General features: G+C 64.9%; 5 protein-coding genes and 1 long non-coding RNA gene across 18 annotated transcripts; 2 read left to right on the top strand and 4 right to left on the bottom strand.

Moving 5' to 3' along the window:
- The first annotated feature begins 548 nt into the window (after nt 1–548).
- CIAO3 (cytosolic iron-sulfur assembly component 3) lies at nt 549–7,733 on the top strand. 2 transcript variants are annotated; one of them, XM_072835126.1, is made up of 11 exons: nt 549–706; nt 1,144–1,230; nt 2,798–2,941; nt 3,219–3,351; nt 3,802–3,936; nt 4,197–4,315; nt 4,520–4,649; nt 5,360–5,432; nt 5,882–6,019; nt 6,454–6,611; nt 6,835–7,733. In XM_072835126.1, exons 1-11 carry the CDS (start codon nt 641–643, stop codon nt 7,071–7,073), a joined length of 1,422 nt encoding a protein of 473 aa, XP_072691227.1. In that variant the 5' UTR covers nt 549–640; the 3' UTR covers nt 7,074–7,733. The 2 variants fall into 2 exon arrangements, with proteins under 2 accessions (XP_072691227.1, XP_072691226.1); XM_072835125.1 differs by having other exon boundaries at nt 1,144–1,239.
- LOC140638217 (uncharacterized) lies at nt 2,412–6,809 on the bottom strand. The gene is made up of 2 exons (XR_012035363.1): nt 5,943–6,809; nt 2,412–5,516 (listed from the first exon to the last, which is right to left on the bottom strand). It is a non-coding gene; the product is annotated as an uncharacterized lncRNA (long non-coding RNA).
- Nucleotides 7,734–7,759: 26 nt separating the features above from the next.
- On the bottom strand, nt 7,760–10,877 carry HAGHL (hydroxyacylglutathione hydrolase like). 6 transcript variants are annotated; one of them, XM_072835127.1, is made up of 8 exons: nt 10,738–10,877; nt 10,060–10,254; nt 9,727–9,791; nt 9,521–9,638; nt 9,152–9,439; nt 8,808–8,909; nt 8,437–8,516; nt 7,760–8,177 (listed from the first exon to the last, which is right to left on the bottom strand). In XM_072835127.1, the coding sequence occupies exons 2-8, from the start codon at nt 10,162–10,164 to the stop codon at nt 8,009–8,011; spliced, it is 927 nt and encodes a 308-aa protein (XP_072691228.1). In that variant the 5' UTR covers nt 10,165–10,254; nt 10,738–10,877; the 3' UTR covers nt 7,760–8,008. The 6 variants fall into 6 exon arrangements, with proteins under 6 accessions (XP_072691228.1, XP_072691229.1, XP_072691231.1 ...); XM_072835128.1 differs by having other exon boundaries at nt 10,693–10,815; XM_072835130.1 differs by lacking the exon at nt 10,738–10,877 and having other exon boundaries at nt 8,808–8,906; nt 9,152–9,255; nt 9,331–9,439; nt 10,060–10,390.
- Nucleotides 10,785–15,229, top strand: CCDC78 (coiled-coil domain containing 78). 5 transcript variants are annotated; one of them, XR_012035360.1, is made up of 12 exons: nt 10,785–11,411; nt 11,554–11,661; nt 11,736–11,822; nt 12,055–12,539; nt 12,672–12,750; nt 12,818–12,964; nt 13,133–13,320; nt 13,387–13,552; nt 13,724–13,770; nt 14,664–14,730; nt 14,810–14,906; nt 15,002–15,229. XR_012035360.1 is itself a non-coding variant. In XM_072835124.1 (12 exons), the coding sequence occupies exons 1-11, from the start codon at nt 11,094–11,096 to the stop codon at nt 14,871–14,873; spliced, it is 1,782 nt and encodes a 593-aa protein (XP_072691225.1). In that variant the 5' UTR covers nt 10,789–11,093; the 3' UTR covers nt 14,874–14,906; nt 15,002–15,229. The 5 variants fall into 5 exon arrangements, 4 of the variants coding, with proteins under 4 accessions (XP_072691225.1, XP_072691221.1, XP_072691224.1 ...); XM_072835124.1 differs by having other exon boundaries at nt 10,789–11,411; nt 14,784–14,906; XM_072835120.1 differs by having other exon boundaries at nt 10,817–11,411; nt 14,806–14,906.
- On the bottom strand, nt 15,228–24,585 carry ANTKMT (adenine nucleotide translocase lysine methyltransferase). Of its 3 annotated transcripts, XM_072835134.1 has the most exons (6): nt 24,433–24,585; nt 23,404–23,688; nt 15,999–16,103; nt 15,779–15,919; nt 15,613–15,663; nt 15,228–15,481 (listed from the first exon to the last, which is right to left on the bottom strand). In XM_072835134.1, exons 2-6 carry the CDS (start codon nt 23,677–23,679, stop codon nt 15,260–15,262), a joined length of 795 nt encoding a protein of 264 aa, XP_072691235.1. In that variant the 5' UTR covers nt 23,680–23,688; nt 24,433–24,585; the 3' UTR covers nt 15,228–15,259. The 3 variants fall into 3 exon arrangements, with proteins under 3 accessions (XP_072691235.1, XP_072691236.1, XP_072691234.1); XM_072835135.1 differs by lacking the exon at nt 24,433–24,585 and having other exon boundaries at nt 23,404–23,538; XM_072835133.1 differs by lacking the exons at nt 23,404–23,688; nt 24,433–24,585 and adding an exon at nt 16,353–16,562.
- Nucleotides 18,887–21,393, bottom strand: METRN (meteorin, glial cell differentiation regulator). Its single transcript, XM_072834005.1, is given in 8 exon segments — nt 18,887–19,376; nt 19,379–19,534; nt 19,605–19,678; nt 20,476–20,611; nt 20,614–20,634; nt 20,637–20,679; nt 20,822–21,191; nt 21,344–21,393. Coding segments are annotated over 8 exon segments (996 nt in total). The 3' UTR covers nt 18,887–19,230.
- Nucleotides 24,586–24,602: the final 17 nt, after the last annotated feature.

The following is a 24,602-nucleotide window of genomic DNA, read 5'->3' as shown; positions in this document are numbered from 1 at the left end:
TCCACCTGGTTTGCTTCTACAGACTTGGGTTCCAGGGGAAGGAGAGTGAAGCCCGCCCTGCAGGGACGCGGCCCCGCACGGCCCTGCCAGCCTCCGCCAAAGCCCCTCCCGGGGAAATCATCGCTGTCATTCCCATCCGAACGGTCCTCATCCTGCCCCCATCTCCATGGCACCTGCTACTCTTCTCACTTTTATTTTGTAAACTGCTGGGGGCATTTCAGTGAAGCGGGTTGTTTCGTGCTCGCCTACTTCTAAGAACCGCTTGTGCTCGTTCAGACCTCGGGCATCCTGTCTGAGACCTCGGTCAAGCATTGTGAGGACTGGGATGGCTGGGGCCGGGAAGCCCCCACCCCAGGGCCGCTGCTGATCAGGCAAGGCCTGCGGGGCCGCACACCTGGCCGGCAGGTGAGCCCCGGGGCAGGACGCGTCACGGGTCCGCGCGGCGCGGGGAAGGCGGCCGGCTCGTCCGCGGGGCTGCACCCGCCGGCAGGGGGCGCGCGCCCTGCTCCAGGAGCCCGGCCGAGGGGCCAGACGCGCATGCGCTGCGCGGGGCGCTTTCCGGCAGCGTGGCGGAACAAGCCGGCCGTTTCGCGGCCTTTGACGACCTCCGCGCCCCGCGCCCGGCGGCAGGCTTGGCGCCATGGCGTCGCCCTTCAGCGGGGCGCTGCAGCTGACGGACCTGGATGACTTCATCGGGCCGTCTCAGGTGCGCCGGGAGGGGGACCCAGAGAGCCCCGCCGCGTACCCGGCGCTCCTGGGGGAGAGGGGGGCCGAGGCCGCCGGGGGGTCGGGCTCGTGACGCTGCCCGCGCGGGGGACGTGGGGGGGCTGTGAGGGCGGGGGGAGGGCGGAGGGGTCGAGGAGGGGGGAGGCGGGAGGGGAGGGGGGTGGGGACAAGGGGAGGGGGGTCGGGAGGAGGGGGGAGGCAAGGGGGGCTCAGGTCCCGGCGCGGGCAGGCGCCGACCTCCAGCCAGAGATGCGCACGCAGCCCCTGGGCGTCCTGAGAACGATGAGGTCCAGGTGAGGTCAGAGCCTGGGGCGCGCGGGTGGCTGCTGTCCTCGCTGTCCCCGTCCCCGTGCGACTGAGCCGCGGTGAGCGCCCCGGTGCCCCCAGCGCCCCGACTGCTGTCTCCTCCCGGAGCAGGACTGCATCAAGCCCGTGAAGGTGGACAGGCGGCCCGGAAGCGGGGTGGCCAAGATCCACATCGAGGACGACGGGAGTTACTTCCAGGTCAGTCCGGTAAGTTCCAGCCCAGCTGACGAAAAGCGCGATTTTGCTGCTCTTTCCAGTGATGAGCACGAGGATCGTGGGGCCTTCCGCAGTGGTCGGATTCCCTGAAGGCCAGGAGGATGTTGCTCGTAGTGACGCTGCTCCTTAGGTGGTTACAGCGTAACTAGATCCTGGCCTAGTCGGCTATGAGGACTCCCAAGAATGGCCGTGCCATCCTGGGGACCACAGGCATGGGCGCACCTGGCACGGGAACTCCTCCAGGCAGGGGAGGAGCCTCCAGTGGCACATGGCAGGGCTGGGGGGACGGAGATCAGGCATTCACAGGGAGTGAGCAGGCCCCCTGCTCAGGCCAGGAGAGTGACCCTGCAGCACACCGCAGCTCCTGCCCAAGCCAGCACAGCCCAGGGGAATGCCACCTTGGTGTGGGGTGGGGTCCACCTATGAAGGGGTCCAGGAGAGGTGCGGCCGTGCTGTCCCAAGCAGCAGTGGTTGATTTGGAAAGAAGTTGGGAAGCTTATTCTCTTGGCACGAGATCAAAGCCTGAGTCTTTAGGCTCATCTAACTCGAAAGTTAGGGTACTTTCAGTCCTGAGCTCAAATTGGGGTTTTGGTGTGAAGCGTAGCCCTGATGAGCTGGGCTGGAAGGGAGACCCCGTCTCCTCAGCCCCTGGGTCCCATTCTGGGCCCCTGCAGCTCGCCTGGCCCTGGCTCACACTCTTCTGAGCGTATAGGGAAGTACAGGGGCTCAGCTGGGTCGCTGGCACCTGGGGAAGTGGCAGGGGGTCAGCCAGGACGCCAACGCCCACACCAGGTTCTGCATCTGTTTGCCATCTGGCTGTTGCCGCCCGTGTGTCTGTCCCCTCTGGGGCTACTGCTCTTCACTGAGCAGAGCGCCACCTCTCTCTGCCCTCTCTGCCTTCATCTCAGCCTTGCCTTTCTCATCCTGCTGTTGGCCTCCGGCCTTTGACGTTTTCCCGTCTTCACAGCTGCACGAGTGCAGACTAGGAACCTCTGTGCGTGAGTGCAGACAAGTCACCTGCTTCTTTGCAGGTTTAACACCCACGTTCCACCCCGACAGGCTACAGGCCTCATTAATACGATTCTGATGTGCCAGCTGATCCTGTACCAAAGATAGAATTTGATGGAGCTAATTAAGTCTAGAATATGTATAGAACGTACATATTTCTGTAACAGATATTTAATCTTTAAAAATCCCGTAGCGGGATCCCTGGGTGGCGCAGCAGTTTGGCGCCTGCCTTTGGCCCGGGGTGTGATCCTGGAGACCCGGGATCGAATCCCACGTCGGGCTCCCGGTGCATGGAGCCTGCTTCTCCCTCTGCCTGTGTCTCTGCCTCTCTCTCTCTCTCTCTCTCTCTCTCTCTCTCTCTCTCTGTGACTATCATGAATAAATAAATAAAATCTTTAAAAAAAAAATAAAAATAAAAATAAAAATCCCGTAGCTTTCAAAGCCAGCCAACTTCCATGTTGGTTGTCGGAGTTGTGAGCCAGAGAATAAAGGTTTCCTGTAGGTTCTGTCATTGTGAGAGCTCATGTCCTTGTGGCTGCAGGATGGAGGGACCCAGAGGCTGGAGAAGGCAAAGATCTCGCTGGATGACTGCCTGGCGTGCAGTGGCTGTGTCACCTCGGCGGAGACCGTGCTCATCACTCAGCAAAGCCACGAGGAGCTGCGGAAGGTCCTAGATGCCAACAAGGTAAGTGGTGGGCAGTCTCGGAGACTTCTTTAACTTGACATCAACCCCTGTATCCTTAGCTGTTGCCTTCAAGGGCAGCTAATCTCCAGGTGACTCCCACATTTTTAAAGTGTCATCAACGGTATCTCAGTACTTCAGTGCTACACTAAAGTGTTGGGCCCTCCACGTGCCTAAACATGACACGTCCTGACGGAGGTAGGGCACGCTGTCTCCAGCACCAGATCATGGGGACTCCGTGTGAAACACACCAAGTGAGCACGTGCCCCTTGCTTTGCAGACGGCAGCCCCGGGGCAGCAGAGGCTGGTTGTGGTTTCTGTCTCGCCCCAATCCAGAGCTTCGCTGGCTGCAAGATTTCAGCTGAGCCCTACGGACACTGCCAGGAAGCTGACCGCATTCTTCAAGAAGATCGGTAGGCACCAAACGTCGTGTGAGTGCTGTAGCTCAGCGTGGGGGGGTCCCGTGAGGGGGCTCCTCAGGCCTCCGAGTCCCTGAATCCAGACACTCCAGACTGTTCGGAGTTGACTTCAGCCCGAAGTTTCGGTTTGACAAACGGGAGCTGTGCCTTAGCGGGGAGCCCCCTGAGTCCTCTCTGTGCTCTCCCAACCTGGAACTCACCCACTCCTCTCATTGGTTTTACATGATCATCATCGAGGCCCGTTTCCCAGGTCCCCGTCAGGTTGTAGCTCAGATCCACTTTGGGTGACTTCTGTGCGTCAGGAGCTGGGCTGGGAGGTCATGGGCTGGGCAGTCGTGGGCTGGGCACTGCAAAGGGTGTGGCTTGGTCCTGGGCTGTCACCGTGGGCGCAGCTGGGGCCATCCCACCGTCCTTCATGGGGGTGAGGTGGTGCTTGCCTTGCAGGGGTGCACTATGTGTTTGATACCGCCTTTTCGAGGAACTTCAGTCTCCTGGAGAGCCAGCGCGAGTTTGTGCAGCGGTTCCGAGAACAGACCAACTCCACGCAGGCCTTGCCTGTGCTCACGTCCGCCTGCCCAGGTGTGTCCACGCTGCAGGCCGTGGGTAACAGGAATGCTCGATGCGGCAGCGTAGGCTTCTGGTCTCCTCGGCAGGGGGAGCCACCTTGAGAGTCCCTAGCTCCCCAGACCGTGATCTCACAGATGCCAGCGGCCAGTGAGTGACAGCAGAGCAGGGGCGGTCTGGGACCGTAGCCCCTTGTACGAGTAGCTCCACCCCAAGAGCATCATGTCACTCACTGGCTGGTGAGACGGCCCTTTTGTTCCCTGTGTCGACCGCAGGCTGGATCTGCTATGCTGAGAAGACACACGGGAACTTCCTCATCCCTTACCTCAGCACTGCCCGGTCCCCACAGCAGGTCATGGGCTCCCTGGTCAAGGACTTCTTTGCCCAGCAGCAGGTAACAGGAATGTTCCATCTGTGAACCATTCACTGCCATTGTCCTGAAAGATGAGCCAAGATCTACAATGTCCACAGGCCCCTACAAAGCAGCTCACTCACGTCCTGGCCCCTGGCCGGCTGTGTCACCCCCACCTCACCTGATGGGGGCCCCCTTTTACTGCTGGGTCAGGCAGCGATTCCACATTTCCACATTTCTCGGCAGCATTTGACCCCCGACAGGATCTACCATGTGACGGTAATGCCGTGCTATGACAAAAAGCTGGAAGCTTCCAGACCAGACTTTTTCAACCAGGAGCACCAGACGCGTGACGTGGATTGTGTCGTCACCACAGGTGTGGGTCCTGCTGCCCTGAGTCCAGGGCATGGATGGCGTTGCCTGGGTTCTGCCCACAGGCCCCAGCTGAAGCTGCCATCCCCTGTGCACGAGGCACCCCCCGCCCTCTCCTCGGAGCCAGGTCCTACTTCACAGCTTCACAGCTTTACAGCTGTTCCATGATCTTGGCGACCTGTGATCAATGGGCTCCCCTCACCCCCCGCACTACCTGAGTGTTTGCCCTAAAACAGTCTGCGTGGGAGGTGTGCCAAGATTCTTGTCAACTGCTCTGACTCACGTGGGTCTCCCCATTTCTGAGTTGAGCAGCCTCAGAGAGTCTCCCAGGTACTTAAAATACAGAGAAATAAACGCTCAGGAGCCCGGACAGCAGTGGGGAAAGGTTTCCTGCATGAATGTGGCCCTGTCCACCTGTGGGGAGCCGTGACCACACTGCCACGGGCACACCTCGGGGATGGGCCTGCCCACCCCCCACCGTGCTACCGTGAGGGTGGGCTGCAGGTCTGGGGAGCAGGCTGGCTCTTCTGAGAGTCTTCAGAAGTAGAGTCCTTCCTCGCCTCTGTGGCCAGGCTCGTCCTCCACCCTTAGGCCAGGAGGTGGGCGTTTGGGTGTCCAGAGCCAAAGCACAGGTTGCAGACGATGTGAGTTTCCTCAGTGTTTTTTTGGTGGAGATCTCAGCTGAAGAGCGTCTGTGCTGGGGTCTTGTTGTAGGAGAAGTGTTCAAGTTGCTGGAGGAAGAAGGGGTGTCACTCTCAGAACTGGAGCCAGCCCCCCTGGACAGCCTGTAAGTCAGCATCTCCTGCGGCAGAGGGGAGCATGTAGTCTGGCGTCAAGGTGCTCGTGACGTTGGTGGGGGGTTGCAGGTGTCCTGGAAAGCAGCAGAAGTGAGAACATGGGGTAGGCCCCGTCCCCTTCCTCTCCCCTGCCATGGCTTCCTTCTGGGTGATTCCATGTCTGCCCTGTGACTTGTCCACAGAGGTGGTCAAGTTCACGAGATGGCCAGTGGCCACCTAACTGATGGTCATCGAGCTGACCCCAACTTGACACAGGTCTGAGCTCCTCAAACAGGTTACTTGACAGCAGGACAGTCATCCTCCCACCTGAGCTACCTCCTGACACCCAGAAACCCCCAGGTCCTGGACTCTTTTCCCTCAAATGTGAGAGACAAAGGTTACCCGAAACCTCCATGGACAGTAGCCCTGCTGCCACCTGAGGCCGTGCCTTGCTCCCCAGGTGCAGCAGCATGTCTGCCCAAGAACCCAGCAGCCATCGGGGTGGGGGCTCCGGGGGTTACCTGGAGCACGTGTTCCAGCATGCAGCCCGGGAGCTCTTTGGAATCCACGTGGATGAGGTCACCTACAGACCCCTGAGGTCAGTGGGAAGGGCTGGCACTTGGGGACAGGGCAGCCCATCAGGTTCCCTCGCTGAGCTGGGCTTGGAGGACAGCAGGTTGGGTTTGATGAAGACCCAGGGCACCAGGTAGGAGCTGAGCCCTCCTGTCTGGCGAGAACTCTCCAGAGCTCTGCCTCCCCATCACAGAGGTCAGTGTCCCTTTGCACCCCCCCAGTGGTCTATGGGCTGTGGTGGCAAGGTGGTGCGCCTGGCACAGGGGATGTCCCGACACAACGCCCCGCCCCGGGGCCATCCTCGGGAGGCAGGGGGCTCCCATCCTAAAGATGAGGAAATTTAGCAGAAGTGAGCTTTCCACCTTCTCCTTCCTCACTATCCACCGAAGAGCCGGGTAGCTCGACCAATGTGCCTGCAGGGGTGGGAATGGGAGGGAGCCCAAGCTGTGCTTCCCTCAGGAACAAGGACTTCCAGGAGGTGACCCTGGAGAAGGAGGGCCGTGTCCTGCTGCACTTTGCCGCAGCCTACGGCTTCCGCAACATCCAGAACCTGGTGCAGAAGCTCAAGCGAGGGCGCTGCCCGTACCATTACGTGGAGGTCATGGCCTGCCCTGCAGGTAGCTGTGGTGTGGCCTGCTCCTCAAAGACCGCGCGGGGCCCTTACCAGTACCAGGGCCGGGGCAGCGTCCCGCCAGGGCAGGAGGGGTGGAGGAAGCCTGGTCTTCTCCCCCACCTGGGTGGTCGGGGGGCGCAGGACAGCCGGCGTTGGGAAGCGGCGTGCCATGCCCCCGAATGCAGGTGTCCTCCTATAACTGCTCTCACCTGTCTTGTCTCCTCCAGGCTGCTTGAACGGCGGAGGCCAGCTCAAGGCCCCCGACATGCCCAGCAAGGAGCTTCTCCAGCAGGTTGAGATGCTGTACGGCATGGTTAGGACGGAAGTACCGGAGAACGTGCCTGGCGTCCAGGAACTGTATAGGAGCTGGCTGCAAGGTGAAGGCTCAGAGCAGGCTGGCCGCCTGCTGCACACAAGCTACCATGCGGTGGAGAAGGCCAGCTCCAGCCTCAGCATCAGGTGGTAGGAGGCCTCCTCACAGATCTGCTGGGCCTACCACAGCCAGTCTTGGGACCCCAGGGATCGCCCCCAAAACACCGAACGGCAGGGATGTGTTGGAACCCACACAGAAACAGGACTCGGACCCATAGCCAGTGAAGGTGACCTCAAGCCTGCACTCACCCAGACTCCCCATGGCGGGAGGCCGGAGGTTCCCTAAGGTCCCAGAACCTCCCCGTGGGCCCAGGTCTATGAGCAGTGTCCTCGTGAGGGCCGGTCTTGTGAGCAGCTTAAGGCAGAGCTGGGACCCCTCCCCATGTCTGGAGTCACCCCCCTGAAGCAGGGTCGGCCAGGCTAGTCAAGCTCCTCGCCCAGGGTGAGGAGCCCTCCTGCACTGGTCAGCAGTGGACGCTGGCAGGAGAGGAGCACCCAGCCCACAGCACCTGTGCTGGGGATGGAGTACCTGTCCCACCTGGAACTGGGTGTTGGACGCCGTGGCTTCTGGGACCTGAGAACTTGTGTTTCTGGGCAAGTTCCAGGTGGGAAGCAGGTTCTGTTGATCAGGCAGGAAGTCCCATCCCACAGCTGGGCCCCCCCGACTGGGTGGGGGAGAGGACAGATTGCGCTGAGCCCGCCAGGCCTGTCACCACAGAGCTCCAAATCTAATAAAGGGATCTCTGAAAACGGTTCCAAGTCCAAGAGCATCCGGCAGCATCGAGAAAGAGGCCTTTCACAGCTTTATTCATAGTGCACCCTAGCACACCGCTTCCCAAACAACCAGGCCTCAGGGGTCACATGCACCCCAGAGAGGGCCTCACGTGTGCAGTGCCCACCCTCCAAGGCTGGGCAGCCAGCTGGGCAGGGCCATGGAAGCTTACAGAGGCAATCCTCCTCAGCTCTGTCCGCTGAGGGTTGAAGGAGGAGAGCTGTGATGCTTGGCTCCACGGCGGGTCCTCCTGGGGCTCACTTCTGTTGGGGTGTGCCCAGGAGCCCCCACTGCAGTGCCAGGAGGGCCCGGGCCTGCGGCTGCAGCGGCTCAGCTGCCCGCTGGAAGCTTGCCCGCTCCTTGCAGAGTGCCTCCAGGACCTCGGCTGGGGCCGCCTTCCCCGTGAACTTGCGCACAGGCTCTTCTCTGTGGGGAGAGGGGGCGCCATGGGGACCCTGTTGGGGACTGCTGGTGGGTATTGGCAGGGGACGCTTGAAGACCAGCATCTCCCTGCTGCAAGCCAGCCCGGTAGCCAGTCCCCTGACACCTCCTGCAGAGCCCAGGTGACAGCCAAGGAGGACCTGAGGACAGCAAGCCAGCCACGAGGCAGCCTGCTCTCTAGCACAGCCCCTGGGGTGAGCACAGGGTCCCCACAAGAAGGCCTGGGATGCCGACCAGTACTCACGCCACCCTTAGGAAGGGATTGTAGAGGAGCTCCTCGCTCAGGGTGGACGGCACTGTGGGCATATCGTCCTCATCCCTCTTCTGGAATGACCACAGGCCCTTGTTACAGCTTTATCTTAAGAGCCCCCAGGCAACATGGCTCCACTCAGCCCCACCGCTTCCCGGGGACTGGAGCAGAAGGGCTGCCTTGCCCGGTGTGGCCCTTGAGGGCGGCCACCCCTGGACCAGGGTTACCGGCTGCCCAGCCCCTGACCAGGAGGATACCCTGAGCTAAGGCAGGAGTGGTCCTGACTCCCCCTGCGGTGCCCCTCCTCCCGCCTAGCCGTCACCCACCCTCCAGACCTCGGGGAGGACAGGGAGGAGTGGCCGCACCTTGGCCCAGGACAGCTTAGCTCTCACGTGGTCGTTGCCCGGCTCCACTTTCTGCGCAAACTCCAGGTTGCCCAGCGTGTGCTCGTGGCCACAGAACACCTTCTGGAGAAAGGAGGCACTCGGGGGGTGCACAGTGCTGCCACCGGCAGATGGGGGGTGCTCACCCGGGCCGGCCTGGTCCCCCCGGCCCGGGACCCCAGCACCACCGGGACCCGGTGGGCCTCGGCTGGGGCTGATGAACCTTGGTTCTGCACGAGGGGCACGGGCACAAGTCAGCCACAGCGTGTGCCGCGGCCAGAGCCCGGAGGAGGGGAGAGGAGCGGTGGGGAGGAGGCGGCCCTCACCGTCTCGGGGGGCAGCGTGCCCAGGATCTGCGTCAGGCTCTCGTACATCTGCAGGGCTGTGCTCTCCAGGCGCAGGCCACAGCCGGCCACCGACAGCGCATCCCCTGGGGGGCACGGCAGGTCAGAGGCGGAGGAGCGGGGCCGGAGGGGGCGGGGCAGCGGGGCGGGGCAGCCGGTACCAGAGAACACCGCGGGCGGGTCCGGACACTCCTCTTCCCACAGGAAGTAGCTCATGTGGCCGGAGGTGTGGCCCGGCGTCAGGAGGCAGCGCGCGTGGATGGCCCCGAACTGCGGCAGAGGGGCGGGCGGCGGTGAGGCAGGGGGTGGGGGGTCCGGGCCGGCTCCCCGCCCTCCCGGGCGCGCGCTCACCCGCAGCTCCTCGCCGTGCACCAGCCTGCGGGTCAACGCGCAGATGCGCTCGTCGGCGCCCAGCACCGCCAGCCCCGGCCGCAGCCGCGCCAGCTCCGCGTTGCCCCGCGCGTGGTCCCTGCGGACGGCCGGGCCGGGGTCACACCGGGGTCGCGGCGGGGCAGGGGCGATGCCCTCGCGCCTCGGCCCGCCCCGACCGCGCTCACCAGTGGTGGTGGGTGGTCAGCACGGTCGTCAGTGATACCCCCTCCCGGCCCACGATCTCCAGCAGCTGAAAGGCACGGGAGTTAGGGAGATTCGGAAGGGCGAGGTGGCCGCCCCCTGCCGGCCCCGTGCCGGGGCGCCAGCGGCGAAGCAGGGGGAATGCGGTGGGGAGACCCAGGGGGCGAACGACCACGGGCACCGGGGAGGGGACACAAGTCAGAGGCGGCAGCCCCGAGATACGTGGCGAGCCGTGCGTGCCAAGTGCCCAGGAAGCAGGGAGCGGGGCGCGGAGGTGGGGGGCCCAGCGCTCCCCGCCGCCCTCAGGTTGCCCTCACCCTCTTGGGCACGGCCACGTCCACGGCCACAGCCTCCCGCGTGCGCTCCTCGATGACAAGGTACATGTAGTTATCCTCGAGCACGGGGATGACCTTGACCTTCATGGTCGCGGAGCTCAGGCACCCCGCGTCTTCCAGAGACGCTCCGCGCCCCTTCCTCCGGGCGGGGGCTTCCCACTCCAGGCCCCGGCAGGGCTGCGCGAGGGAGGGGTCAGAAAGGGAGCCCGCTCGCCGCTCCGCCGACTTCCCGGAGCACCGGTGCGGGAGCGCACGCCCCAGGCTCCAGCCCGGCCGGCGGGTGCGGACGCCAGCCCCCCCCGCGCCGCCGCCGCCGCCGCCGCCGCCGCCCCTGCGGCCACACCGCCCGCTCCGCGCTCCGGCCACGCCCCCGCGACGACGCAACGGCCCGGGGCCGCCTCTCCCGCTAACCACGCCTTCCCGGAGCCCCGCCCCCGCCCCTCCGCGCGTTCTGCCTAGGCCACGCCCCCCGCGGCGACGCAACCGCCCGGGCCCGCCCCTCCCGCGCCGCTAGCTCCGCACCTCCGCACCTCCCCCTAGGCCACGCCCCTCCAGGCCCGCCCCGCCCCGCCCCCCTCCTGTCCCCGCCGCGCCGCCGGGGCCCCGAGCTGCAACCTTCCCCGCGGAGGCTGCGCCTGCCCACTGCGCGGACCGCCTCACCGACGGCCGGACGGAGGCGGGCCTCGGCGCTGGCCACGGGCCTGAACGGAGCGCGGCCCTCGGATGGCCGCCGCCAACGGCCCGGGCCCCGGCGCAGGGAGCTGGCGTGCGCGGCTTGGGGCGCGCGCGTGCCCGGCGGGGGCCGCACGCACGCCCGGTCCCCCAGCGCCTCCTCCGCGAAGCCCTCCCGTCGCCGGGGCTGAGCCGGGCCTCCTGAACCTCCCAGCCCCTACCCTCCGGCTGGGGGCGGGGGAGTCCGTCCGCCGGCACAACCGGAAAGGTCGGCGCCTACTGTGTGAAGCCCCGCGCAGCGCAGGGCCCCGCTGCTTCTGTGCTCGCTGCCTCGCCTGGGACTTATGCGCTCCCGGGTCCGCCCAGCGGTACCCGGGATAAGGGCGGAGGTGCCGGCGTGCACCTCCCGGATGAGAAAACGAACCCGGACAGGATGGGGCTGCACAGGGAATGAGCCGAGAGGCCGCCTCCCTGGCCACCCAACTGCCCCGGCTGCCCTCGCGGGTGGGGGAGACCAACAGAGGCCTTGGCAACGCAAGCCAGTGTGGCGGCAACGGGCCCGGAGGCGAGGCGGCCCGCCCTTGGGGTGGCCACAGTTCCTTCTGCCCATGGAGCGCGCTGCAGCCACCAGGCCGGGGCCCTCACCCGGGGCCGCTGAGAATGTGAGTCCCTCCGGCGCACCTGTGCTGCCGCCGTGGGGTCAGGCTGTGCCCTCAGAGACCAGGAGACACGGCCCTAGCTCCGGTGGCCTGTGGGGAGGGGGGCGGGGGGCGGAGGCCACGCCCAAGCCTGACACCCACCTAGGGCATGGGGGTGCCTCCCCAGGTTCTGCCCCAAGCCGAGGACTGGACAGCCAGCCTCAAGACAGAGCTTCCCTCAGATCTAGAGCTGAGTGAGGAGCAGCGACTGCAGGTGGGTGTGGGGGCCCTAGGGTGCTAGCAGGAGGGAGGGACCCACAGGCACCCCCTCACCATGGACACCCGCAGATCTCCAAGGAGTTGGTCGACCTGCAGATCACAACTCTTCAGCTGCGGGAGCAGCATGAGGCCGAAGTCTTTGAGCTGAAGAATGAGGTGGGTGCTGATACGTGCCCACACGTGCCAGCCAGAGCACATGGGGAGCTGGCGCATCCTGGGGACCAGTGCTGTGGGGGGTCCCGGTGCACTCATGTGACTGTCCACACTGGTGGTGCCTGCGAGTCCCATCTGCCACCTGTGCTGTGTGTCCCTGTATGTACCCAGATGACGTGGACCTACCTCAGGTGGTCTGGCAGGCAGGTGCAGCCACTCACCCGCTCACCTGCAGGTCCTACGGCTGGAGAGCCGGGTGCTGGAGCTGGAGCTGCAGCTGCATGGAGCTCGTACTGACCTGGGGCACTGCCAGGAGCTGGCACCGGGGCTGCAGCACAAGGCCCCAGAGCAGGGACACTCCACTCACCACAGGCCCCAGGTCGCCTTGAGTGCATGGAGGGGCCGGCTGGGTGGGAGCCCAGCAGGGGCCCAGCAGAGGCACAGCGAGGTCGGGACTGGCATTCTCGTACAGGCACAGCCTGAGGACTTCCCAGCCCCCGAGCATCAACAGCAGAAGCTGGGGGACGGTGTGGGTGCGCAGCCTCGTGGCTTGGGGCTCTGTCCAGATCTCCCCCAGCCCATGGTGGTGTTGGGCAGTGCCAGGATCCCAGAGCCTGGGGTCTCCGCCAGCCAGCCCTGGCGCACCCCGCAGCTGCAGGGAGAATGGAAGCGAGTGCTGGAGCAGCACAAGGCCCAGAAGCAGGTGCTGGAGGCCCGTGTGTGAGTGGCTGCTTCCCTCGGCATGGGGAGGGTCCAGCCTGACCCCAGGCTCAGAGCGGCTCTTCCCAAGAGCAGAGGGAGTCCCGCCCACCCCACCCTGTGCCCAGCTGAGCCTCACACCCGTGTTCTCAGAGCGGACCTGGGCTGGCGGCTGCAGGGGGCGCGAGCAGAGGCCAGGACAGCTGGGCAGCGACTAGCTGCACAAGCCATGGTGAGGCCCTGCCCTGCCCATTTTGACACCTAGTAGGGCATCCTACAGTCGTGGAGTGTGGGTTCAGGGCTACCCCCGCCGCCCCCAGGTGTTGTCTGCCTGCCAAGGTCAGCTCCGCCAGGCCGAGGTGGAGAACGCCCAGCTGCAGCTGCAGCTCAAGAAGCTGAACGAGGAGTATGCCTTCCAGCTGCAGCAATGTGCCCAAGCTGTGGCCGTGAGCACTGGGGGCGGCCCCGTGCTGGGGGGGTGGCCCCGTGCTGAGTGAGCAGCCTCAGGTCCCGGGGAGCCAGCCTAACCTGGCTGTGTGCACAGCCCAGTCCACTTCACAGAGGGGACTGCGGGCAGTGTCCGCGCGGCAAGCCCACCCAGCCCACCCCTCCAGGAGTACACCAACCGGGCGGGCCAGGTGCCCGCAGCCGCAGCCCTTCGCACGTTCCTGGAGACCACTCTGGAGGACATCCGGGCAGCGCACCGCAGCCGTGAGCAGCAGTTGGCCCGGGCTGCTCGTGCCTACCGCAAGCGCCTGGCAGATCTAAGCCGTAGGCACCAGGAGCTGCTGGCTGCCCACAGGTGGGCCCCTCCCTGAGACGGGCACCTTGGCGGGGGTGACTCTATGTGACTTGGCATGTGGTTTAGTGTGCAGCAGGTGCTGGCAGGCCCCAGTGGGGCACACGGGACCCCCAAAGCTACCTTTGAGGCAGCCACCTCCGACCTGGAGTCTCTGCACCTGGCTCCCGCACTTGGTCACCCAGGAGAAGACCAGGCCAGGCTGCAGACCGAGCTCCAGAAGCTCCAGGCCCAGGTGAGCTCTCCCTGCTGCCCCCCACCGGCCGTGTAGCATGGCAGCCCAAACACACCCCGGACCCATCAAGGCTCAGCCAAGATCCAATCCCTAAGCAGCCTGCCCCGTTCAGCCAACACAGGATCCCTATCACAGCCCACCAGGCTCACAACGCTGCTCTTGTTCCCACAGAAGGGGCCCAGGGAAGCCTCCCAGGGGGGCAGCACGCTAGAGCCACAGTGAGTACCCAGGGGTGGGGCTGGGGACCTGCAGGAGCATCAGTCATCCGCGCCCTCAACTCTGACTGCTGGGTGGGGTTTGGTTGCTGTGGTGAACAAGCTGCCCAGCTGTGCTGTGGGGTTTGGGTCTGTATGGGAGGCAGCCATAATCACAGAAGGCCGAGTGCCTGGGGTGAATGGGGCCCTGACAGGAGAGATCTTTTTTTTTTTTTTTTTTTTTTTTTTTTTTATGACAGTCACACAGAGAGAGAGAGAGAGAGGCAGAGACACAGGCAGAGGGAGAAGCAGGCTCCATGCACCGGGAGCCTGACATGGGATTCGATCCCAGGTCTCCAGGATCATGCCCTGAGCCAAAGGCAGGCGCCAAACCGCTGAGCCACCCAGGGATCCCAGGAGAGATCTAATCTTGAATGGAGGGTCACGGAGATCCCCTGAGGAGGGGCCATCTCAGAGAGACCTGGGTGACCTACGGATGACGAGGCGTGGTAGACGGCCAGCAGAGGCCCTGGCCTTGGGACAGGACGGGAGCAGGCTGCCCGGTGATTTCAGTCCTTGCCTCTGGGCCTCCATGTTTTTAACTGTGCAATGGGGAGGATTTGTATCAGCCCCTACTGCCAGAGTTCTGAGAAATAAACCCCTAGGATGGGGGGTAGGCCCCTTATCAACATCTATACGGCACCGGGGTCACTGTCTGGCTTCATGGCTTAGCCCTCCATGAGTGGGCCTGGGTTGCCCTGCCCCCACATGCCGATAGCTCAGAGGCCTGAGCAGGCCCATAGTGGACAGGTGGGCACATGCTGTCCTGAGTCTGGTGCTCCAACTTGAGCAAGACCATTGGTCAGCACCTGGCCTGACGCTGGCCCTCATACCTGCCCTTTCCTGTCTCCCCACAGGGCCCAGGAAGCTGCTTCCTGGGCCCAGATCCACCAGAAGCTCCAGGACTTCTCCCGTGGTACCCAGGTAATCGGCAAAGCCTGGCTGGGAGCCCCTCCTCACACTATCCCATCTCATAGCTGACACCTTCCCCCATGCCAGGCAGAGCTGGAACGCGAGCGGGCACAGCTACTAGTACGGGCCACGATGGCCGAGGAGCAACTTTCTGAGCTACAGGAGTACGTGGACCAGCACCTAGGCAGGTGGGCTGGCTGTGACCTGAGGACCCCAATCCCAGGCACCGAGACAGGGCTTGTGCACAGCCCAGCAGGTGACTAATGCTGACTCCTCTGTGCAGGTACAAACAGGAGATCCTGAGGCTGAGGAAGCTGACGGGTACGGAGGACGCCTGGAAAGTGGGGGCCACACCTTCAGTGAAGCCCCAGCACCTGAAGACCCAAAGCCGCTAGCCAGTTGTCAAACCACAGCAGAACTCTTCACAGCCAGCGTGGAGGCCTCCCCACTGCACCTCCTTGGGGTGGGGGTCATTCCTCTCAGCCCTCCACCTAACAAGAGTCAGGACGTAGTCCGCTGAGTCTTTATTGTGTCCAAATAGTCAGCCAGCCAGAGAAGTGGGGGCCCCAGGGACTGAGGCAGAACTGGGTCCTGGGGGGACCTGACCAGCTGGGCTACCACTATGGACGTCATAGGCCCAGACGCGGTCCAGACCCTCACCCAACACGGCCACAGGCTGCCAAGTGGGGAGAGGAAAGCGCCCCGACACCACTCGGGCCCCTTCGGGCAGCTCTGCCTGCAACTTGTCTTCCAGCAGCGGGAGCTGTGGGAAAGAGCAGGGGGTAGGGTGCACAGGACGGGAGGTGACCGCCCACCCACCCATGTCCTCCCGGTGCTCCGAGGCTGGCCTGGGCCTCCCCTGGGGCGGGCTGCCGCCCCGGCCCCCCGACCTACCACGCTAGGCGCCAGGAACACAGACACGTTGTGGCAGTCCCTCAGGTTCACCTGCAAGAAGACGTCACCCCAGGAGAGTCAGCCGCCCGGGCAGGTGGCCAACCCAGGACGGGAAACGTGGAAGTCAGACGTGGGGCATGAGGGGCTCCGGGACTCCCTGGGTTACCTTCCAGAGATCCTGGCAGCAGAAGCGGACGCTGCCCGCGCAGCCCGCCCTCCAGGCATGCAGCCGAGCCAGCCCCACTAGCCACGGGTTCAGCTCGTAGCCCAGCGCCGGGCGAAGGCCGCACCTGTGGGCCGCCAGCACCTGCGGGCACAGGACACCGTGGGGACCGAGCGGTGGCGCGGTGCGCGGGCCACGGCCGCCCCCTGCGCCAGGTGCTTACAATTCTGCCGTCGCCGGAGCCCAGGTCCACCGTCTTCCCGGGACGGCCTCGCAGCAGCGTCAGCACGTGCTCCACCTGCCTGGCGCTCGCCCCCACATAGGGCACCTGGGCAAGGAGCAAGGGCGGGGTCCCCTGACCTGAGCCACGCGGCGGCAGGGCCAGCGCCCCGTCTGCGCCCCGGCCCCGCCCCTGCAGCCGCAGCGGCACTGCGCGGGCCCCCGGCCCCAGCCCCGCCCCGCCCCCGCCCCCGCCCCCGCCCCGCAGCCGCTCGGCCCTGCCCCCGGTCGGTCCCGCCCCCCAGCCCTGCCCCTGCAGCCGCCCAGGCCCCGCCCCCCAGTCGGCCCCGCCCCGCACCTGCAGCCGCAGCGGCACGGCCCGGAAGCCCGGCTGCAGCAGCAGCGCCCACACGGCGTAGGCGGCCAGCCCCGAGCCCGCCGCCGCCTGCAGCAGCCCCAGCGCCCCCAGCCGCCGCTCGCGCAGCTCCGTCAGCGCCTCGCCCGGCTCGTCCGGCTCCATGGCCCCCCGCCCCAGCGTCCTCCCGGGCTCCGGGAGAGCGTCCCCGCCGCGGCGCCGGAAGGGGCGGGCGGAGGCCGCGGCTGGGCGCCGGAAGCGCCTCCGCTCGCGTCCGACCGGGGGCCCGGGCCCTTCCCGCGCGTTCCGCCCCGTGCAGGCCCGCGGGGGGCCTGGGCCCGGGAGCCGGTGGCGGCCCGCCCCCGCGCAGGGACGACACGGCCGCCGACCTGGGGGGGGAGGAGGGAGGAGAGGGCGGCGGCGGGGGGGCGGGGCGCTCGCGGCCCCCGGGTCCCCGCAGCGCCCGCCGAGCCCGCGGCAGGTGCCCCGCTGACGAAGGCAGGGCAGGGGGCGCCGCGGCGGGAGAGGCGGAGACCCAGAGGGCAGGGGCGCCCAAGGCCGGTGCGCTTCAGCCTCCCGCTCCAAGGAACGCCCAGAACGCGGGGGTGCAGCGGGGCCTGGCGCGGCCAGGGCGTGGGGAGGCGAGCGGGCCGCGGGGCCCCGGGTCGGGCGCAGAGCCCGGCGCCCTCCTCAGCCCGGCGCCTGCACCCACACGCGGCCCTGCGCGAGAGCCCAAGGCCGCCGCCCCCGGTCCTGAGAGCCAGGTGTGCAGGGAGGCAGGAGACCCCGCCCGGAGCCGGCCCGCAGCAGCCCCTGTCCCTTGGGGCTGTCAGCCCCCCCCAGCCCCCCAGAAAGGTGGTGCCCCGGGCTCTAGAAGACAATAAAAGCTTGTTGCGAGAATGCCCCCAAGCACACTCCTCGGGGTCACCTCCGGGCACAGGCGCCGGTGTGTGCCCAAGAGCGCATATGCTCCAGGGCCCCCGGGCCAGCTCCAGCAGCCCTACGGCCGTGCCCACCCGCAGCCTCTCCCCTTGACACTTCCCCCAGGGCAGGTGTGCAGCCTCTAGCCCGGCTTTGAGGCCCGCCCGGGAGCACTGGGGGCTCCTGTGACCCGTTAGCCGCACCCACTGCACCCACTGCCGCTGCCTCTGCACTTTATGGAACGAGCACTGGTTGCAAGTTAGCATGTTGTCGAGGCTGGGGCGGGAGGCTCAGGCACTTCCTGGGGCGGGGTGCAGGTACCGGGACCCAACCAAGAGCGCCCCCCAGGGCAGCTGCCCCACGTGTTTTTGGACACTGGTCCCAGACGCACCGTACAGTGACCCCAGGTGTGGCCAGACCTCCTTCCTAGGAAAGGCGGTGGAGAGACCAGAAAGTCAGGACAGATGCCAAGGCTGAGGATGCTGCTTAGCCCTAAAGAAGAAGCCGTCCTTGGGGCCGTCTGGACACTGCAAAGCCTCCCTACCGGAGGAGGAGGATCACCTCATCTCCTCCTCCTCCTCTGGGCTGTGCTAAGATACTCCTGGGGACGGGGCCCAACGGGGACAGCCACCTGCAGTCTAGGGAGGGGTCCAAGCCGCAGCTCACTCTGTACGCTCGTCAGCGTGTTGATGGTTTTCAAAGCCACGGGCTGGTTCTGCTCTCGGGTGAGGGGATATCAGCAGAGAGAAGGAGAGGCCTCAGGCCCGAGCCCCCAGCCCTGAGCACGAGCTTGGAAGAAGAGCAGCAGTGAACCTCAGGAGAGCGGGTGGAGCGCACCTCCCCTCCCTGAGATTGTCAGCGGGACCCGGAGGAAGTGGCCCTGTGTCTGGGCCCTGCACAGACCAGTCCCTCTCCAAGACTCAGTTCCCGCCTAAAAAATGACACGGCCTCTGTCCTCTAAGCTCACCATCAGCCCCTTCCCCGGTGTAGACTGGCAGGTAAGGATGGGATGCTGCTTCCAGGGCTCAGCCCATCAGCCCACACATCCCCCCACCGCACCTGAGCTTTGGCTTTCTCAAGGATTGTGGGGCTGGGGTGAGCTGAGTCAGGTCATCCCCAGTTTAGGCACCTCTGCCTGCACCCCCACCCCAGGGGCACTCAGCCTAAGGGCCCCAGGCTTTGTCCCAAACTGCACTGGCCTTTTGTGTGGCTGAGGCTGAGGAGGAATGTGGAGGCAGCAACAATGGGCCCGGTGGCGGGAAACGGTCCTCAGAGACACCATTGTGTGCCCCTGCCCTCCAGAAACGGGCAGCATGCCCGGCCCTACAGGAGACACCCCACTCCCACAAGGCTTCAAGCCATGTCAGGATGCTCTGCATGTCGCAAGACCCTCAAGACAGCAGGGCCCATTCTTCCCGAGGGTAGGATGGGGCCAGGACGGGTCTGCTGGGTCCCGGCAGGCTGCAGAGGGAAGTCCGGCACCCCACCCGATTACAGCCCCTCACTGTCAGGCGATGAGTGGTGTCTGCCTACCTGCCCCCCCAAAAGGACCCCACCCAGCCAGGACTTTGGGAGTTCCAGCCCTCCCCTACCCCCACCCTGAGCTACAGAGGCACCTGCCGTGCAAGGAAGGAGCCGCGGGGCTGAGGCGCACAGGGGGGTAGAGTCCCTGCTCCCCGCCAACCCGCACAGCAGCTCCTCCCCGAGGGCCTGGGCCGCTGTCCCCCTCACTGGCCGGGTGGCCTGGACGAGACACCGCTGCCCCAGCCTGTGTGTGAGGCAGAAATGCACGGTCCCCAGGGCAGAGCGACTCGGCCGAAGGAGCACCAGCGTGGCACGGGACGCTCGTCTCCACCGGCTAAGGGAGGCAGCGCTCTTATCCGTTACCGTTACCGCCACCAGCTCAGAGGCGGTGGCCCGGTGGAAGCCCCCCAGCCCCCGTGCCCGGCTCCCAGGTCCCTCAGTCCAGGGCCACCTCGCAGAGGTGGAGGCGGCTGGTGTGGGCAGCTGCGTAGGCTCGGCTGAACTCCTGGAAGTGAGGTGCACAGCCCAGCCAGGCCTCCCCAGAGTGGCTCCAGCCCATGAAGAGGAAGGTGCCAGGGCCCCCCCCAGACGCCGCGGTGCAGTGGGGTGTGGATGGAGGCCCGGTCCCCGACTCCCCAGCCAGAAGAGCGGCAGCATCTGCTGGAGGACATGGGCAGTGGCCTCTGTGAGAACAGACTCCTGCAGCTCCTTGTCGTGGGCAGCCCCATGGATAGTTCCATTGATCACTGTGGGGAGACACGCTGGCCAGTGGCGTGCAGGGGATGGCAGCCCCTGGGCTCTGTCACCGCGGAGACACCAAGTCGCTGGTGCACGCAGCCGGCAGGAGCTCAGTGTGGCTGCAGGGCCTGCGGGCACCTGGCACCAGGGGAGATGGTGAGTGCAGGTCCTGCCCTCCCCTGCATGACCCCCACCCCAGCTGGAGGCAGGAGGGAAAGGGCCGGCCTCCAGACCCTCCCCTTGGGGCCTGATGACAACTGAGGCCCCGGGGCCCAGAGGGAGCCTGTGGGCACACGCCCCAAAGACACCCTGTCTTCATAGTGACCCTTGCTGTGCCCAGCATGCAGGCACGTGGAGGGGGGGTCTGGGGCACATGCTCACATCCGCCTTACACGCGCATACCAGTGTGTGGCCACCCAGGCCACCCCGCTGGCTCCCCAGAGGCTTCCCTGGCCCAAAGACCAGCCCAACCCGAGCAGGTGGCAGGACATGACCGTGAGCTTTGGGGTCTCCGGCCTGGGGCCAGGGAGCAGAGCAGAAGGATTGCCTCCGCTGTGGGGTCAGGCTCCAAGCTCCAGGAAAGTAAAGAGCAGGGCCTGGTGCCCTGCAGGGAGGCAAGGCCGTATCTCCATGGTGACCAGGCACACACTGGACTTTTGCTGCACTGGACTGGGGGAAGGGGGACGGTCACACTGGGCCAGGGAGCCCTGGACAACTTTGCCAGGGGCCTCGATTGTGTCCCCCCGCAGGCCCTCCCCCAGCCCCTCAAGGACCGAGAGTTGGGCCACCTGGTTCCCTAAGTCGAACCCTGAGGGATCGCCCAGCCCTTTCCGACCCTCCCACCCATCCTCACTAGCTGTGCGCTCCTTAACAACCCACTTCCATCTCACGCCTCAGTCTCTCCCTCCTACAGTGCGGAGGACAGGCGCGTCCCCACCCAGCGCCCAGCCCCGGGGCCTGTGGCCGCAGCTCTGGATGCCTGTCCCCGCGCATTTTGAAGCAGAAGGAGGCCACCCGGCGGCTGATGTCAGGGTGCGGGGTGGCCTGCAGGAAGAGGGCCGGGCGCTCACGGGGCCCCAGCCCTCGGCTAGCAGCAGCTCAGACCCCCAGCTGCCCGCTCCGCGAACACCTGCGCGCTGGCCAAGGGCTGCGCATGGGGGCCGGGGCGGGTACAGCCAGCGGACCCCGCCCCCGCCCCCGCCAGGACAGCTGGCACACGCCGCCCGGCTCCTGGGTCAGGCTGCTGCGGACGGGACCGACCGGCAGGCGCTCAGGCGGGGCGCCCGCACCCCCTGCGCCCGCACCCGCCCGGTTGCTCGGACCTGCCGCTCCAGCTGCAGCGATGCTCGGAGCAGCCGGGCGGGCGGCGGGGGCAGGAGGCCGGAGCAGAGCGCGCACAGCAGCGCGAGGGGTCCCGTGGTCCCCTGGCGCCCCACGCACCCCTGCGCCCGCCGCACCTCTCCTCTGCGGGGCAGCCCGTGGGGGCCGGGCCCAGGAACTTTCCACCAATCGCGGCGGTGCGCATGGGGCAGGAGGCCGAGCCTCCGCGCTGCGGGGTGGGTGTCGCCCCCACGACCCCACAACCCCCGCACCTCCGCCTGCGCCCTGTCCGCCAGCCCTTGACTGGGGTCGGGGTGGGAGTACCCCTCACTGGAGCCCCTGTGGGGGAGGTGGCCCCTTCAGAGACTGGATGGGGGCTTCCAGTCCCCATCCTGCCCTAGAGGTGGCACGGTCCCCGGAGATGAGGGGCCCGATGCTGGCCCCCAGGGTCAGACCCCCAGGAGGTGCAGACCAGCTGAAATGAGGCCAACCCTGGGCGGGTGTGGAGGCTGAGGGAGAGATCTCCTGGTGGCAGGGACATCCCCTGAGGGCGGTGGGGGGTGGGGCTGCAATTCCAGGCCCGGCACAGGAGCAGACTGCCCTGGCAGGGGCCCAGAACAGGGTCAAACCCCGGGTCAGATCACAGAGGCCTTAGCAGGAAACAGCATAGATTGCCACCCGCGGTGTGAACCCTCCACCCCACTACCCTGTACCCCAGCCCTCTAGCTACACTCGGCCTGAAGGGCACAACGGACAGATGGGGACGTGGCCCCAAGGGGAAGGGGTACAGGACACCCCTTGCTCTGGGCAAGGAGCATGAGTAGCAGCCAGGACAACAGCCAGAGGTAGGTCAACTTCAGTGTCTATCGGCGGATGACTGGGTGAATGAAATGTGGCCCGTCCACCCGTGGACTATGATTCCATTGTTTCTTCGTTAAAATAATTTTTTTATGATTCCATCATAACAAGGAAGGAGATCCAGGAGCTCCTAGCTCCGCCAGTGGAACACACCACTCCTGGTCTCCAGGTTGTGGGCTCAAGCCCCACGGTGGGTACAGAGATTACTTACAAATAAATCTTGGGGGGCAGCCCCGCTGGCGCAGCGGTTTGGCGCCGCCTGCAGCCCAGGGCGTGATCCTGAGGCCCCAGGATCGGGTCCCGTGTCGGGCTCCCTGCGTGGAGCCTGGTTCTCCCTCTGCCTGTGTCTCTGCCTCTCTCTCTCTGTGTCTCTCATGAATAAATAAATATAATTTTTAAAAATAAATAAATAAATAAATAAATCTTGAGGGGCAGCCCTGGTGGCGCAGCGGTTTGGTGCTGCCTGCAGCCCGGGGCGTGATCCTGGAGACCCTGGATCGGGTCCCGTGTCGGGCTCTCTGCATGGGGCCTGCTTCTTCCTCTACCTGTGTCTCTGCCTCTCTCTCTCTCTCTCTGGGTCTCTATGAATGAATAAATAAAATCTTTAAAAAATAATTAAAAAAATGAATCTTGGGATCCCTGGGTGGCGCAGCGGTTTAGCGCCTGCCTTTGGCCCAGGGCGCAATCCTGGAGACCCGGGATCGAATCCCACGTCAGGCTCCCGGTGCATGGAGCCTGCTCTCCCTCTGCCTGTGTCTCTGCCTGTCTCTCTCACTGTGTGCCTATCATAAATTAATTAATTAATTTAAAAAAAAATAAAATAAATCTTGGGGGCAGCCCCAGTGGCGCAGTGGTTTAGTGCTGCCTGCAGCCCAGGGCATGATCCTGGAGACCCCGGATTGAATCCCACGTCAGGCTCCCTGCATGGAGCCTGCTTCTCCCTCTGCCTGTGTCTCTGTCTCTCTCTCTGTGTGTCTCTCATGAATAAATAAATAAAATCTTTTAAAAAAATAAATAAATCTTAAAAAAAAAAAGCAGGGGGTGGGGAGTGGAGATTTGGACACCTGCTCCAGCACAGATGACCCTTGAGGGCGTTATGCTTGGTGCAATCAGCCAGACACAAAAGGACAAACACCATCTGATTGCATGTCTGTGAGGGCCTGGAGTTGGGCGAGCGCACAGAGGCAGAAGGTGGGTCGTGGGGGGCAGGGGCCGGGGCAGGGTGTGTAACGAGGACAGAGCTCCAGCTGGGAAGACGAAAGACGGACCAGCTGCACAGCGATGGGAACGTGCCAGACACTTGACTGTGCAATTGAACATGGTGAGGACGCAGATTTTACTCCACTAAAAGTGAAAGAGGCGGACAGGGCCGTGCTGGGCACTAGAAGGCAAAAGAGGCACCGGCAGGAGGGGAGAGGGCGCTGGGGTTAGCAGCACCGTGCCGCCCAGGGGTGCCCATCCCCTTCCCCGCCTTCCAGCTAGTCCCTGTGGCCTGCGCCCCAGCAGGTCTCCGAGCCAGCCAGTGGGCTCCGGGCGCCCTCTGCTGGCGGTGTGGGGTCTCACCCCTGCCAGCCTAGGACCCCCCCCCACCCCCCCCACCCCCCCGCACCCCCCCACCCCCCCACCCCCCCCCCCCCCCCGGCTGCCCAGGATGAGTGGGTGCCTGTGGGTGCATGCGGGAAGGGTTCCTCACCAGTGCCTGGTCCAGAAGGGACACACACATGGCCTGAGCCATCTTCTCATCACCAGGCTTCCTCTGCCCAGGCCTGCTACCCAGAGCCGGGTAGTAACGCCAAATGTCACCCACAGAAAACCTGGACGGGGGGACGCCTGGGTGGCTCAGCGGTTGAGCATTTGCCTTCGGCTCAGGTCCTGATCCTGGAGACCTGGGATCGAGTCCTGCATCGGGCTCCTTGCGGGGAGCCTGCTTCTCCCTCTGCCTGTGTTTCTGCCTCTCTGTGTCTCTCATAAATAAAATCTTAAAAAAAAGAAAAAGAAAAAGAAAACCTGGGCAGGGGCTACCTCTCTTCGTACGTGCTGCTGCTCACCAGCAAAGCACCTGGGTGGTGTTAACCATCACCTATTGCTGCCCATGGGACGGGGAGCCCAGAAGGCCATGCCTGCCCGGGATAGTTACGAGAGCAGTGACCAGACACGCTGCAGGTGCTCAATCAACACACAGGCAAGGAGTATGTGCACCAATGAGCAAATGGGTGCGCGAATGACATCCCAAACCTCAGGCAACTCCTCCAAGTCTATGCTCAGCATGGGGGCTCCTTCACATGCCCCCAGCTCCAGACCCTTCAGGGTCCTGACCCTCCACAAGGGCCCTCCGTCCATTCCCACCCAAAACCCAGATCTTGGCAGGAGCCACACCTGATGCTGGGGGAGGGTCCCAGCTGAGCCATACTACAGCAGGAGGGTGACCCCAGAGGGCAAAGGGCAGCTGACAGGAAGCCCACAGTACTTGGGGCATAAGCAAGGAGCACTCATGATCAGGGGAGGTGCTGGGCTCCTGAAGGACCTGGCCAAGCGACAGGAAGGCAGGGCAGATCCCATGGGTGATGGGGGCAGGAAGAGGACCCGTCTGCTTGCCCCTAAGCAGCTAACCCAGGGTGCCCAGCGACCCCGTTAGGCCGGGTCTACTAGCTCCTCTGTCCCCCCCTTCAGCGGCACCTCGTTCCCCTGACCTTCACCCCCAGCAGAATCTGGCTCTGCCCACCTATGGATGCTGTATCTGGAGACACGTGGCAGCAAGGTTCCTGTCGTGGGGATGTTTTCTTCCCTTTGACAAGAAATCCGCCCCCAATACACCTTGCATCTTCTAGAGGAGCCAAAAATGCAGCTGCAGATTGATTTGCAGCTGAGCTAAAAATAACTGCTAGGCTCCAG

This window comes from Canis lupus, chromosome 8 (genome assembly GCF_048164855.1).
Source record: "Canis lupus baileyi chromosome 8, mCanLup2.hap1, whole genome shotgun sequence".
Taxonomy (NCBI): Eukaryota; Metazoa; Chordata; class Mammalia; order Carnivora; family Canidae; genus Canis; species Canis lupus.
The sequence above is the reverse complement of the archived record's forward strand: the minus strand, read 5'-3'. Positions and strand labels throughout refer to the sequence as shown.

Bases quoted from the DNA above. Each gene is read 5' to 3' on its own strand.
- CIAO3 (XM_072835125.1), top strand. From the start codon at position 641: ATGGCGTCGCCCTTCAGCGGGGCGCTGCAGCTGACGGACCTGGATGAC. The intron at 5,433-5,881 runs GTAAGTCAGCAT...CTTGCTCCCCAG, and splicing joins CCAGCCCCCCTGGACAGCCT to GTGCAGCAGCATGTCTGCCC. The intron at 6,020-6,453 runs GTCAGTGGGAAG...TGCTTCCCTCAG, and splicing joins GTCACCTACAGACCCCTGAG to GAACAAGGACTTCCAGGAGG.
- HAGHL (XM_072835127.1), bottom strand. From the start codon at position 10,164: ATGAAGGTCAAGGTCATCCCCGTGCTCGAGGATAACTACATGTACCTT. The intron at 9,440-9,520 runs GTGAGCGCGCGC...CCTCTGCCGCAG, and splicing joins TGCACGGCGAGGAGCTGCGG to TTCGGGGCCATCCACGCGCG. The intron at 8,178-8,436 runs GTGAGTACTGGT...CTCTCCCCACAG, and splicing joins AATCCCTTCCTAAGGGTGGC to AGAAGAGCCTGTGCGCAAGT.
- CCDC78 (XM_072835120.1), top strand. From the start codon at position 11,094: ATGCGCTCCCGGGTCCGCCCAGCGGTACCCGGGATAAGGGCGGAGGTG. The intron at 12,540-12,671 runs GTGAGTGGCTGC...CCGTGTTCTCAG, and splicing joins CAGGTGCTGGAGGCCCGTGT to AGCGGACCTGGGCTGGCGGC. The intron at 12,751-12,817 runs GTGAGGCCCTGC...GTGTGGGTTCAG, and splicing joins GACTAGCTGCACAAGCCATG to GGCTACCCCCGCCGCCCCCA.
- ANTKMT (XM_072835134.1), bottom strand. From the start codon at position 23,679: ATGAGAGACACAGAGAGGCAGAAACACAGGCAGAGGGAGAAGCAGGCT. The intron at 16,104-23,403 runs GTGAGGAACCCT...CTCCTTGCCCAG, and splicing joins CCCTTCTGGACCAGGCACTG to GTGCCCTATGTGGGGGCGAG. The intron at 15,482-15,612 runs GTAGGTCGGGGG...TCTTTCCCACAG, and splicing joins TGTTCCTGGCGCCTAGCGTG to CTCCCGCTGCTGGAAGACAA.